The following is a 14,797-nucleotide window of genomic DNA, read 5'->3' on the forward strand; positions in this document are numbered from 1 at the left end:
TAATCTCTCATTGGATAGATTGTTCCTACTGCTTCTCGAGTGTGTGTGTGGGTGGGTGGGTGGGTGGGTTTGCTTTTTATAATTGTGAATTGGTAATTAAGTTCCCTCTTTAAGTAACACGTCTTGTGGGCAAGACTCGTTAGATATATCTTATATCTTTGAGGTCCTCTCTCTCTATCTATCTCTCTCTCTCACACACACACACACACACACGGTTATATAGCAATTGTGGACACTTGACATGATCGTTAAGCAGACCTGTAGCCCAAGCAACTTGCTTTGCTCTGCCATCTCCTCAATGGGAGACCTCTCTGTCTCAGCAATCAATAGCACTACTGCTGTTTATACCTGCTTTGGCAATGCAAAGTGTCGTTGCAGTTTATGACAGTAGCTGTCATATCACACAATTTGATGAGCCGGACAGATTTGACCTTCTCGCCATGTGATAATGATCTTAAGCTAGAGTACGCCACTGAGAGATTGCCATCAGCAGCACTAGTCTCTCTCAAGTTAGGTGCTTGCATAACACCACCTCTGCTGGGTTCGCAATCAGAACTCCGGGAGCTTAATTGGGCTGCAGAGCAGCGCAAAAGCATTAATAGTATCTACTTAGCATATAAAGCAATGTTGTTGCAACTCAGACGTGGAGCTGCATGGCCATTATACCAGGAAGAGGCAGCATCTTTCCAAATCAACTATCCTTTGATCTGATTTCTCAAACAAAAACAAAAAGGATTCCAATTTCCAATTGCATGAAGAAAACTTGTAATATGTAATGGACTATATGGATAGAGTGATAAGAAGAGAACGAATGAAACTCATAAGTATTGTAAAAGTGTTAATGCCCCCCCCCCCCCCCCCCCCCCCCCCCCCCCCCCCCACAAAAAAAAAAGAACATTAATTCTCTTGATTTTTAATTGTAGGAAAACTTCTTGCTGTTTAAGCAGAAAAGTACAAACGCAAATACCAAAACCTTCAATTTAGTTATGCTCTGATAAACTTGACTATAAAGAATAGTCCCCATAGCAAAAAATAATTGCCCTTCAATTTGTGAGAATATATCTCTATGTACATAGCAACCCACCTTACCTGTTCATTGCGACCTGCCCGAGCAATTTGAATTAATAATGAGTTTTCTACGTCTACAAACCCATCATTCTGAGGGGTCCCTGTCTAATTCTACATGTGACTTGGTATATTTCAATGTGACAATATGCAAAATGCTGGCTTCTAATTTTCAAACCAATAGCTTCGATGCCTTTGCACCTAGCCGTTTCTTTCGTGTCAGTTCTTTTCTCCTCTTTCTGGCCTCCGCCGCTGCTGTCGGTGTCACATGAGTCACCCTCCAAGGATATGAACAAACAAAACCCTGCCCACTCATAGGAATGCCACCTACACTAGCAGTACAAGAAGAGCCACATGTGACTCGCAAAGGCAGCTTTAAACCCATTTGGCAATCAATGATTTGTGGGGCTCTTGATGTGCTATGATTTTCCTCCAAATCACAATCACCTTGTGAATTATCAAGACTTATCGAGCCCCTTGCTTGCATCGCACTCTCAAGTTCTGGCTTTGATTCATTTCCTGAGGTCTGGAGAGAGTCAATTGTTCTGGAGTCCAACTCACAAGGAGGCTCTGTTTCTGTGCCCAATACACGACTACTGTTCCGTCCGTCCTCAAAGACACTTACAGGTAAATTTGAGGGAAGGTCCTTGAAAGAAGAAATACCTAGACTACTTGCAGGAATGCCAGGGACAGTTCCGAACGCATCCGTACATTGCATACTTCCAAGCTTCTGAAAAGCATCCCCTGTATTTTCTTTCTTGACAATTGAGTCATTACCTTCATGTGTCATCATTTTGGGCCAGCCAAACACATGTGAAGGGAATGATGTGTATGAGCACGGGACACTTGGTGCTTGCCAGGGTGTTAAGCTAGAAAGCTGTGGCAGTGACTCTTGTGATCCCAGATGATTGGAAGCTCTCAAATCCAGCTGCAAACGCACAATCTCTCTCTCTCTCTCTCTCTCTCTCTCTCTCTCTCTCTCTCTCTCACACACACACACACCCATGCACGCACGCTTACACGGCAAAAAGGAGCTGTTATTTGTGTGCAGTAGATCTCTAGGGAAGCTGAATGAACCCATCAAACAATTCTAAAGTCCAGTTAGTAGCGACATTTTGTAGTTTATGCCGTACCTAGTCCATTAGTCACATGTACACAAATTTGTCGGTGTAGGTAGTGTACGTTTCATCTTGGTGTCGCTTCACTGGTTTAAGCAACGCCAACTTTATAGTGCAGATTTAGGCAACAAGACTTAGAGCGCAGACTTGTCCGTTTAAGCAGCACAAACTTAGTGGAGATTCATCGATTTAAGCAACACACCCACTTGGTGTTGATTCACCGGTTTGGGCAACACCAATTACAATATCATATTGCAGCCACTATTACTAATAGTGTGGTTTTGTTAACTTGGGGTACGTTATGAAAATGATTTGTTTATATTAATATGGATATGGATTTGGCTTATGATATACCTAGATGAATGCCTAGATTCACCCTTAAAGGAAAGTGCAAGGTATAGACCCATGGTAGTCACCCACAAGACAATATAACCATCAGCTCCATCATGCATAGTATTGACTAAATACCACGACATCCCCACTAACGTCGTCAATGCCCAAAAGTGGGTGTAGAACTAGGTACTAACATATGCTCCCAAACACAACACACACCACACGCACATACACATGAGCATTCATCAACACAAAGTTCAGCGTATTGAGTGACTCCGGAGATCAAGGGCAGACTCAGCCATAATGAAGCCTAGCACTAAAAGAAGCATTAAATCGAAAAAATTAGCACAAAATGAGGTAGTTGATAGGGCATACGCACCACAAGAGATAGAAAGAATTAGCACAATATCAACTGGTCGTAACTCGGACGAAAACTTCACTATGTGAAGTCTGCATGTCCGCTATACGCCTAAAAAATATACCTAGATGAATCCAGGATAAGCCTAGATTCACCCTCAAAGGAAAGTGCAAGGTATAGACCCATGCTAGTCACCCACAAGACAATATAATCATCAGCTCCATCATGCATAGTATTGGCTAAATACTATGACATCCCCACTAACGTCGTCACTGCCCAATAGTGGGTGCAGAACTAGGTACTAACATATGCTCCCAAACACAACACACACCACATGTACACACACATGAGCATATATCAACACAAAGTTCAGCGTACTGAGTTGTTTATGGATTTGAATTTGGATTTGGTATTGATGGATCTTGGTTGTTAGACGGTAACTCTTTAAGAAAGTTCAATTGTAAAGAGTAAAGTGTGTGCTATCTATACATCAAGGTGGTATGATGGGTGCAAACGAAACGTTTTCCTTTTTCTTTTTCTTTTTTTTTTCTTTTGGGAGGGGGGGGGGATGCCTTCGAATACTTGTCAAAAGTTGCTTTTTTGTTTTTAAAAAGAGCCTCCCAAACTCATTTAGAAGTTATCAGATAAACTTATGCTTGCACAAATTATACATACTACCTAGTGTTCCCAGATGCGATCTCATGCATAGATGCAATGTTGACATATATTCCTTCGTAGAAACTGCTGCTCGCAAAGCAACTTGCTTTTTGGCCTGCTAAAGGCCTTAGTATCATATGCGTGAAGGTCGTTCAATTCTAGTTATTTGACATGTGTCCCTCAAGCAAGCCTTAAAAAGTCTTGAAGAGAAAAAACTCATGTCTTTTCAAATGCTATTTCCCAAAGCTGCATTCATCTTTTTGGCATGCTAAACAAGCTTTAGAGAGCAAAAGATTAAAAAGTATTCATAGGAATTTGATCCATGATGTGAAGTATTGATTCAATATATATATTTTTTTTTGACTTGCAAGGGATCCTTTCATTTAGGACTTCACAAAGATTCATTTCATTTTGTGTCTTTTTATTTTATTTTTTTCATTTTGGTTTGTTTTCAAATGATAATGTGCAATGTGCACCATTCACCTTAATATTTAAGTGAAGCCTTTTCTAAAATATAAATCATTCATAATTATGTATGTATAATGGATTTGTTCTCAAATGATATTGTGCAATGTGCAAATTTTTCCCTTTTCATTTTATTTTGTTTTCGAATGATAATGCGCACCATTCACCTTATTATTTAAGCCAGGCTTTTCTAACATATAAACCATTTGTGATTATGTATGTATAATAGATAATATAATTTTATATTAAAACACAACAAAATTCCATGTGATTGTAAGTACTCATTTAAACATACTCTCCATAAATCTCATCCCCCCCTTAACTTAGCAAGCCTCCGTGGCTCCTCACCTTGTTAAAAAAGCATCTCCTTCTCAAAAAAGCCTTTGGAGAACCCATCCTGGTCCTCAACATGCAACACTTGCTTAGTCCAGAATCTCCTTGGACCTTGAAAAAGCATTCTCGTTCTTGCTCTACCTTGTGACACACCAAAAATGCTCATAACTTAGTCTCTTACTTACCTAACTTGCCTTAGCGATGTTTCATGTCACCCGTCTTGTGACACATCACAATGCTCGTTCCGGATGGTCCGATACTCCTACTAAATGCTGTCACAAATAGTGAGTGAAGTGTCATGACTACCCAACCGCAGCTACCCAGAGAGTCACTTGACAAGGTGGTAAAAACACTGCAACAACACTCAACTGAATTGAACTTGAAATTACACTACGGACAAGCTCTCCCGCCCTTAGAAGCATTGGTGTAACAACTAGGCGCCCTCGGCCTGGCAATATTCCTTCATTGTATTGATGAACTAGCCCAGGCAGTATTCTTTTATTTTATTGATGAATTGTCGAAGTTCCTTCTGTTCAAAGTGAGCACACTCTCAAGTTCTCTTACTTTTTGGCCTCAAAGTCCTTAAGTAACTTAAAAATCGCCTATTAATTTTATAAGAGTGCTAAAAGCACATAAAATCATGTACTTTCATGGCTGTCGCCAAAAGAAACCTCGCAACATAAATCAGCCACATTTGTTCCACATCATCATGCCATATGCTATCACTTCAGCGCTCATTCGTACAGTCTCCGTACATTTGTTCCACATCATCATGCCATATGCTATCACGTCAGCACTCATTCGTATAGCCTCTGGATTCACATCATGATTTGTGCTGAGTTTCATTGGTAGTTGCACTCATAAACTTGGGCGACTGGGTTCCGCTTCCAACTAGCTACTCTTTGCTTCAATCTAGAACTCAAGTCATGACACACCACCATATTGCGATGGATGCTTGAACATGAAAAGCATTATGGATGCGCCAATAAGAAGGCAAACCCAATCTAAAAGTCACTTCATTGACTTTATCCGTAATCTTGAAAGGGCCATAAAATCTATGGGAAAGTTTAACAACCTTCCCTTTTCCGACCTGGTTTTTCAATCTAGCTTTCTCAAACTTAAGTAGGACATATTGTCCTTTCTCAAGATTGAGATTCCTTCTGTGCTTGTCTGCTTTTCTCTTCTACTGCGCTTAAGTACGAAGAATCGCTTGTTTTACTTGTTGATAAGTAGTATCAATATCTCGCACAAATTCGTATGCGGCAAAGATATTCTCTTTGGTAACAAGAATAGGGAGTAGGAGTGCCATCCCATATATAATTTCGAATGGAGCTTTACCAGTTGAGGAATGTATCGGATTATTATATGCAAACTCAACTAACGGTAAGTATTGCTCCCATTCGAATTGTCTTTCCGAAACATAGCACTTGAGAAGGTCTAAAACAGTGGCATTAACGATTCCGCTTTGACAATCTATTTGAGGATGATGAACTGATGAAAAATCAAGCTAGTTCCCAAATTCTCGAACAGTGCTTGCCAAAATAGACTAGTCATGCGAGGATCTCTATCTCTGACAATAGTCTTTGGCAATCCATGATGTTGAAAAATCTAAGCTAGAAATATTATAGCAATGTGATCAGATTTGATGTTCTTCTTAATTGGAAGGAAATGTGCTTGCTTACTGAATTTGTCTACTATAGTCCAGATTGCATCATTTCCATTCTTGGATCTAGAAAGATCCGTAGTAAAATCCATGGCAATACTTTCCCATGGCATGTTAAACACAGGGAGTGCCTGAAGCTTGCCATAAACTTTATGTCTGTCATATTTCACTTTTTGGAATACTAAACACCCACATGTATATTTTTCGATGTCCGCCGGGAGTGTTGGCCAAAAGCAATATCTTTCGAGGGCACTCATGGTAGCAACAATTCCCCGATGCCCGGCATAGGGAGAATTATGTGCTTCATCCATCAACTTCTGTCTTCAGGGTTGAGCTATGCATATTATTTGTTGATGATATAGTATATTGTCCCTAATGGAATAAGGTGGTCCTAAATGACCAGCTTGAAGATCTGCACAGATTGTAGTGAAGTCTGGATCTTGAGGATACATCTCACTGAGAGATTCTAGTTCCTCATGATAAATAGTTGTCATTACATTGATCTTTGGACGCTTGGAGAGAGCATCTGCAACCACATTCTTTGTTCCAGAAGTGTGTGAAATCTGAAAATGGAACATTGAAAGAAAGTTGACCCATCTCATCTACTTTTCTGATAACTTTCTCTGTGTGAGAAAGTCGCGAAGACTCTGATGGTCTGTCTTGATTATAAAATCAACAATGTTTCCAAATGGAAAGAGCATGATTTACTGCCATTAGCTCTTTCTCATAATGGAAGCATGTAAGTCTGCATCTTTAAGGCGCCCACTTTCGTAGGCTATGGCATGACCCTCTTGGTTCAAAACTGCTCCTACACAATCTCCAGATGCATCGCAGTACACCTCGAAAGATTTGCGAAGATCAAGGACGGTGAGAACAGGTCCGTGGCTGAGTATATATTTAAGCTTTTCAAAAGCTTGTTTTTGTCCAGGTCCCCAATGGAATGGAATCCGCTTCTTCATCAAATCATGGAGAGGACAAGCTATGGCGGCAAAGGCTCGAATGAAACACAGATAATAGGAACAGAGGCCGAGAAAACTTCGAGCGTCATGTACTATACTTGGTGTAGGCCATTCTACAACTGCTTGAATCTTATCAGGGTCCATTCTCACCTGGTTCTGAAATACTGTATGGCCCAAGTAGTGAATTTCTTTTAGAAAGAACTCACTCTTCTTAGCATTCACAAATAATTTGTGTTTGCGTAATTCTTCAAACACTAATGTGAGATGCTTGTAGTGCTCTTCTTCCGTCTTTGAGAAGATTAGGACGTCATCGAAGAAGACTCCTGTAAATCTTCTATATGAGTGGAAGATTCTATCCATCATTCTGTTGTGGCTGATGCATTAGTGAGTCCAAAAGGCATCACTAAGAATTCATACCTAGCGCTAGCACAATCTGGCAGAAGAGGCAGCAGGGACCTGACATCCAACAGTGCACCTTCTCAGCAAGGACCCCCCGGGCAGGAGACTTAGCATTTTCAGCCAAGAACAACCAGTGTTTTTCTCCATTGCAGATCAGCCCCAGAGTTTTGCATTGCAGACCAACCCGACGACAACAAGACACAGCAGAAGCCTAGCGTTTTTGCAGAAGACTCCAATTCAGCCCTAGCGTTTTTTATTTGCAGATCAGTCCCTTGCATTTTGCAGCTTCATTGCGACAAGATCATTAGAAGCATCAACGTTTTCAGTTTTCAGCATAGACACACCGCAGTAGAGCCCCCAAACCTTGCAGATCTCACCTTCCCACAGCAGATCCTCGCCGCACGGTCAGATCCATCGAAGTTTGCAGATTCAGCCCGGAAAATGCAAATTTCAGCATCTGCGTTTTCAGCGCGTCGTCGTCGCATCGTCGTCATCGCCGTCATCACCGACATAGAGTCAGAATTCAGCAGATAAAGATTTGCAAATTTCAACCCTTAGCGTTTTCAGATTTCAGCCCGTCTCGTCGTCGTCCTCATTGTCGTCAACATCGTCGGCAAGTCCAAGCATTGTAGAGATTTGTGCAATCAATAGTAGACCGCTCTCGCCATAGAGAGTGGGGCCCTTGGAGGAGGGTTTGACAACTTGTCTGGTGTCGTATTTTTCTCTCTCTATCTCTCAGTCTCCGCACCTTCATTCACAGTGTTCACCACTTTGTTTGTATCCATTGCAGTCTCTCACTAAAGGAACGGAAGGCTCTCCCTACCGTAAGTAAAAGGAACCCTTGAGCACAGTTCGGAGCACTCATCTTGAGCAAAGTTAACATTCACATCCGCTGCACCTTACATTGGTATCAGAGCTTTGGTATTGTTTTGTATCACTCAAGGAAAGAACCACAAGAACCACACAATTTTTTTGCTTGTTGCAATCGCACGTAACCCAAGTTTCTTTTGGGCGTGTCGATTACTAATCGTGTTTTTGAAGAGTGACAGGAAACCCAAGAAAGAAGGGCTTGTCCAGCCTCCCCTTGTTTCTCTTTTCACTCATTGAGAGCGGACCGTGCACTTAGCGGCCGGCCAATCAATGTGAGGTGGGAAAAAGCAACCTTGGTGTGAGCGCAAGGCCGCCAAGGGGTGCGCTTGCTGGAAAGAGAAGAGCTCGGGTGAAGAGAAGATCCTTCTCTAACACAGATTGCAAGCTAAAGACGAACCTCAAGAACCAAGACCCACAAGAACCCAAGTTCCTCGTGAACTTAAGAACCCACGACTTCAGTGTACGGTCATCACCCGAAGCGGAATGGATACTTCGCATGGAGGTGATAGGCATGAAAGTAGCGAAGAAGAGTTTTCCCCATCAGGAGGTTTTTCCGACCCTCCCCCTTCCCCATCTACGCGAAGTATTGCACCAACTCCTATGGAGGCTTTGGTCAAGACGATGATGGACAAGAGGATACAAGAAGAAGCGCAACGCGCCGCCTTGGAGCGCGAGCACGAAGAAAGAAAAGCACAAAGAACGACAGCCATAGAGCGTACATATGAAGAAAGAATGGCAGCCATAGCATGTGAACACGAAGAAAGACAGTTAGAATGCGAAGCAAGAAGAGCAGAAAGAAAAGCAGAAATGCATCGCGAGCACCAAGAAAGAAAAGCAGAATTGGCTCGTGAGCGCGAAGAAAGCCGGTTAGCCTTTGAGCGTAATCGTAAGCAAGCGCGCTTGGCGGCCGAACAGAGAGCCCAACACATGCAAGAGTTGTTGTGACTCTTTTCTAGTGTGTAGGCGCAGATTGACAAGAATCAGGAAAAGGAGACTCTCTCAGTCTCTTCTTCTCCAAATCACGACACACATGATTTGCATGATAATGATAAGCACGATGATTTGTATGATCAAGATGTGATTTCTCACAAGCATGATGATTTGCAGGAAGATGATGTGATTGTTAAAAAGGATAATGGTTTTTTGATACTTTTAGTAAAGCTAACCTCATTGCAGATTCGATAGATCACGAAGAACCGATCTTGGCTCTTGAGTCGAGGTCCAAAGAACCCCCACATGAAGTATTATGTGTTCGAATGATTAGTCAGCACGCATTGTTCGAGTGCTTCATTCGTGATGCTTTCCTGTATTTTAGTCACCGTCCTTATGTGATCCCTATTCATAGGCATGACATATTGTACGATGAACACGATTCACTCATGAATGAGCACGGATATACGCGGATTACTCATGAAAAGATGAAATGTTGCATTCAAGGAATTCACATTCCATGTCTCATCCTTGGCATGACACAGTATCTAAAAGAGCACAAGAAGGATTGAGCATTAAGCATCGGCATTTCCAGTGTGATTTACCACAGTTGATTGATTTAGATCAGAAAGACAAGTTTCGACCCCATTGTTTGATGAACGGTTTGGCACTCCGTCACTTTGTTCATCTTCATTGCAAGCACAGTTTTTTCAAAAGAATAGTCTTCTTCCAGTCACTTTACATGGAATGGGTATGTTCATGTTTTTGTGAGTCTGTTCGCAAACCGTGCATGGCCAGAGAGTAGATGCATATCCTCTGGTTGCACACAACATGACCATCAAATTTCCATTAGAACCCATCACGAGCATTTTTACAATGCATAGACCTATTTTCCCTATTTTAGCCAATTTTCACTTATTATTTTTAAGTGACTTTTGTTGGGAACTAGGTAGGTCAAATTTACCAAGCATGTATATAAGTAAACCTAGTGTTAGCACAATCTGGCAAAAGAGGCAACAGGGACCTCACATCCAACAGTGCACCTTCTCAGCAAGGACCCCCCGGCAGGAAACTTAGCGTTTTCAGCCAAGAACAGCCAGCGTTTTGCATTGCAGACCAACCCGGCGAGAGCAAGACACAGCACAAGCCTGGCGTTTTTGCAGAAGACTCCAATTCAGCCCTTGCGTTTTTTATTTGCAGATCAGTCCCTAGCGTTTTGCAGATTCATCGCGACAAGATCATCAGAAGTATCCGTGTTTTCAGTTTTCAGCATAGACACACCGCAGTAGAGCCCCCAAACCTGCAGATCTCAACTTCCCGCAGCAGATCCTCGCCGTACGGTCAGATCCATCGAAGTTTGCAGATTCAGCCCGGAAAACACAGATTTCAGCATCTGCGTTTTCAGCCCGTCGTCGTTGCATCGTCGTCATCGCCGTTGTCACCGACATAGAGTCAGAATTCAGCAGATAAAGATTGCAGAATTCAGCCCTTAGCGTTTTCAGATTTTAGCCCGTCTCGTCGTCGTCGACATCGTTGGCAAGTCCAAGCATTTTAGAGATTTGTGCAATCAATAGTAGACCGCTCTCACCATAGAGAGTGGGGCCCTTGGAGGAGGGTTTGACGACTTGTCTGGTGTCGTATTCTTCTCTCTCTATCTCTCAGTCTCTGCACCTTCATTCACAGTGTTCACCACTTTGTTTGTGTCCCTTGCACTCTCTCACTAAAGGAACGGAAGGCTCTCCCTTCCGTAAGTAAAAGGAACCCTTGAGCACAGTTCGGAGCACTCATCTTGAGCAAAGTTCAACATTCACATCCGCTTCACCTTACAGGAGAGCTCCTTGGGATCAAATCGATTGTGTGATCCTCAGATCGAGAGGGTGGAAGTTCATTTGTAAAACAATCTTCAAACGTTTCTAACAACTTAATTCTTTTTTTCTCTAAAGAGGAGGAAAGTTGTGAAGACGACACGTCTCTCTCTCTTGCAAAAATCAAGTACGTTGAAACACACTTTTTCATTATTTTCTTAAGTGCAATGTGGTTGGCGATGGGAATTCGCCAATCACCAACATCCGCCATTACAACATATTGATTTCCTTTGTGGTCAAAGGACAAGGTTTTCTGAACATAATGAGGAATGGGATGCATCTTGTAGTGCCAAGGCATCCCCAAGATGACATCACATCCTTCAAGTGAAGCTAGCAAGAAACATTCTTTATCTTTGTAGTTATCTACCTTTAAATTCAGCTTCACTATGATTGGAGTAGAACTGGAATTTTGCCCTTTGAAAGCAGAGGATGCTTGAATAGAAACTCCAAAGCGGTTGGGTCGTAGATTGAGATCTTTGGCTAACTTCGTAGAGATGAAGTTATCCGTACTGCCTGGATCAAACAGGATAAGGGCCCGCTGATTGTTGATGCTACCCCATGCTTTGAGAAGAGATCTTTCTTTCCCATCCTTGGTTGTATTCCCTTGTACATCTGGGATTGTAGTGGAAGAAGGTGGTTGTGGGGTTTTGGTAGGGCAATCACCCTTCATACGTCCAACTTGTCCACACTTGAAGCATCTTCCTTCGCTAATGTAGGTTCTTAATTCAACAGGGGAGAGGTATTTCCCTTTCTTGGGCTGATTTGGCTTTGCTCCATCATCTTTGGAGTACCAAGCTTCATAGCCTTTTGCAAGGCTTCATGCAATCCTGCTTCAAACTTGCGCATCTTCTCCGAATCTTCAATCTTCTTGGATGGGGTGACTTTCAAGAGAACATCCCAAAACCTATCCACATAGAGTGGAACAGTTTCATTCTCTGACTGTGAGAGTCAATCCCATTCTTTCTTTACTTCTTCCTCATAGTCTGAAGGAAGGAATTGTGCTTAGAACTCCTTGAAAGGAGTCCAATCTTGGGGCTTGCGTTTTTCTAGGATCAGGGTCAATCACCAACTGTTGGCGGTGCCTTTCAGGTATATACTGACCTGGCGAAGCTTGGACCTTTCCTTAAAGTTCCCTTCTGCAAATGCAACTTAAAATTGGCGGATGAAAGCCAAAGCATTGTCATTATCCCGCCGTCCGTTGTAGGTGTCAAATTTTACATCTTTGTCACCTGACTTGAATGTTTTCTGCTTGTGGTGCTTCTTCTTCTTTTGATGCTCCTTTCTATGCTTCGACTCCTTGTGGACGGGAGTCCTTTCCCTTGACTGCACTTCCTGCTGCAGCGGATCGTCAAGGAACATGTCCTCAGTGCGACTATGTCATCCAGATCCATCATGAAAGAAAATTGAGGAGAATAAGGAGGATCCTGCTCTTGAACCTTTGGATTAAACCGCACATGACGTTCTGGAGGTTTCTTCTGTCTCTCGTACATGCGGGAGGTTCCAATTAAAGGATCTTTGTTTGGTTCGTGCGTCTTTGGGTTCTGCAGGATTTCTCCCGATCCCATCGGCACTTTCTCCTTCCCTTTCTCAAGGGTATGGAGAATCTTCTAGACTTCTGGATGGGAGAGAGCTTTTTGCAACTCTGCCACCTGTTGTTGAAGGATAGTGAACTCTATCTCACGTCCTTCCATTTCTGCAATCTGCCAAGAGTCGTCAATCCATTAAGAAAGAGAGAGATGACCTTGCTCTGATACCACTGTCACAAAATAACGGAAGCATAAATTGACTTTTAATTGCACTTCAAATACGAGAGAGAGAGAGAGAGAGAGAGAGAGAGAGAGAGAACTTGACACTTCATTGGGAATCAGAAGATGGGTTGGTCCCCCTGTCACAAGGCGGGCACCACGTGCCAATAGAAAAGAACAGACTGAACAACTTTAAGCACTTCAAATAACAACTGAACTGAAATGGAGAGAGAGACGACACGCGACACGGAGTGGCGGAATTCCACCCCAGAGAGTATTGGCCCCAAACCTTGGCGCCCCTTTCGGTATTTCTTTATATTGCATCAACACAGTACAAGCCGGTACTCCAGACTCTGCACCTTCGTACTGAAGCATGCCAGAGAATGAGCCCTAGCCTCATATTTAAAGGCCCTTGGCCTGAAAAGCAGTTATAGTAATTTAAAACTCAAAAGCTTCTGGTTCAAAAGCAAAGCCAAAAAGCTGCCAGCATAAATCATGGAAATCCGTACAGCCTGCCACGTCGCAAAACGCAGAAATCTGTCCTTAGGGTTAGGGTTAGGGTTAGGGTTTCTGCAGTTTTAGGGTTTTTGGCAGCAGAATTAGGGTTTGCAGGTTTTAGGGTTAGGGTTTCCAGAATTAGGGTTCAGCAGTTAGGGTTTCTGGCAGAAATTAGGGTTTGCAGGTTTTAGGGTTAGGGTTTCCAGAATTAGGGTTTCAGCAGTTAGGGTTTCTGGCAGAAATTAGGGTTTGCAGGTTTTAGGGTTAGGGTTTCCAGAATTAGGGTTTCAGCAGTTAGGGTTTTTGGCAGAAATTAGGGTTAGGGTTTCTGCTCTCATCTGTAAGTTGGCTCCATTCTTTAGGCTTTGACACGTCAGCAGTTTGTTACATCTCCCCTTCTTGAAAGAGTAATCGTCCGCAATTACACCGTATCTGCAAAACAACTCAAGTTAGCTCAAAAAATTTCCGAGAGTCATTCCGAGGGACAATCAGTTTGCTCTTTTAATAAGGAGTTAGCTTCTCCTTTTTGCTCTTTTGATCAAGGAGTTAGCTGCTCCTATCGGCTGTTTTGATCAAGGAGTTAGCTTCTCCTTTCGTCCAGATCGGAACTCTTGATATTCCGACGTAGTAAAATTAGCCATCACACCCAGACCGTATTGATCTTCCACGGGTGTCTTGATGCACTGAAATTACATACCCAGGCAATCTCATCCAATTAGGAATATTCAGTGTTTGGCACATCACAATGCAACACAAATGCTCACATATGCATGTTACAAGACATAGAAACATAAAGCCGCCGATGAACACTCCTCCCGCATAACCTAACAAGGTCCGGGCCGGGAGATATTCAACGACTCCCTCATCACTCCTCCCGCATAACCTGAAAAGGTCCGGGCCTGGAGATATCGAGGCCTTTTACAACCAAACGCCCCCCAGACCGCAGCCTGCGTCGTTTGGAGGTGCTGAGAGTAACCACTGCTCAGACTTCTTAATACTCCTCCCGCATAACCATCCAGGTCCGGGCCGGGAGTCACACCAACAATTATTTTACAAGCATACAACCAAACGCTCCCCAGGCATCGGCCTGCGTCGTTCGGAGGTTTTCAAACATACAACGAAACGCTCCCCAGGCATCGGCCTGCGTCGTTCCGAGGTTCAAACAATACCAAAACAGTATTTACCACTTCTCCACCCGGGAGTAAAATCACCAATCATTGAAACCAGTATCAAACCAGAGTCAAACAATTCAAATCGGCACCAAAACAGGTTCAAAACAGATATCATTCATTTCAAACAAATTCCAAACAGGATCACCAAACAAGATCAAACAGAACTTAAACTTAAAAAGCAATCTCGACATCAATCGAGCTCGAAAAGTCGACTGACTTTCCATCTTGAAACCTGCACCAAAAATTAGGGTTAGGTTCCTTCCATGAGGTCGTAGCCGAGCACAACATGGTCCATCAGCTCTTGGACAAACAGTGTTTCTTTGGCGGCGATGGTAGTCCCAAGAGATAGCAATCACACTGAACCTCC

The 14,797-nt window shown here is 42.9% G+C and overlaps 1 protein-coding gene across 1 annotated transcript in view; it reads right to left on the reverse strand.

Moving 5' to 3' along the window:
* Nucleotides 1-964: 964 nt before the first annotated feature.
* Nucleotides 965-14,797, reverse strand: part of LOC147432067 (uncharacterized) — an 80,992-nt gene continuing 67,159 nt past the window's right edge. The window contains exon 7 of the mRNA XM_086491999.1: nt 965-1,993. Coding sequence (XP_086348125.1) covers nt 1,238-1,993 — 756 coding nt within the window. The 3' untranslated portion in view covers nt 965-1,237. The remainder of the gene's footprint in view (nt 1,994-14,797) is intronic.

The sequence above is a fragment of the Adiantum capillus-veneris genome, chromosome 20 (assembly GCF_014529385.1).
Source record: "Adiantum capillus-veneris isolate H3 chromosome 20, ASM1452938v2, whole genome shotgun sequence".
NCBI lineage: Eukaryota > Viridiplantae > Streptophyta > Polypodiopsida > Polypodiales > Pteridaceae > Adiantum > Adiantum capillus-veneris.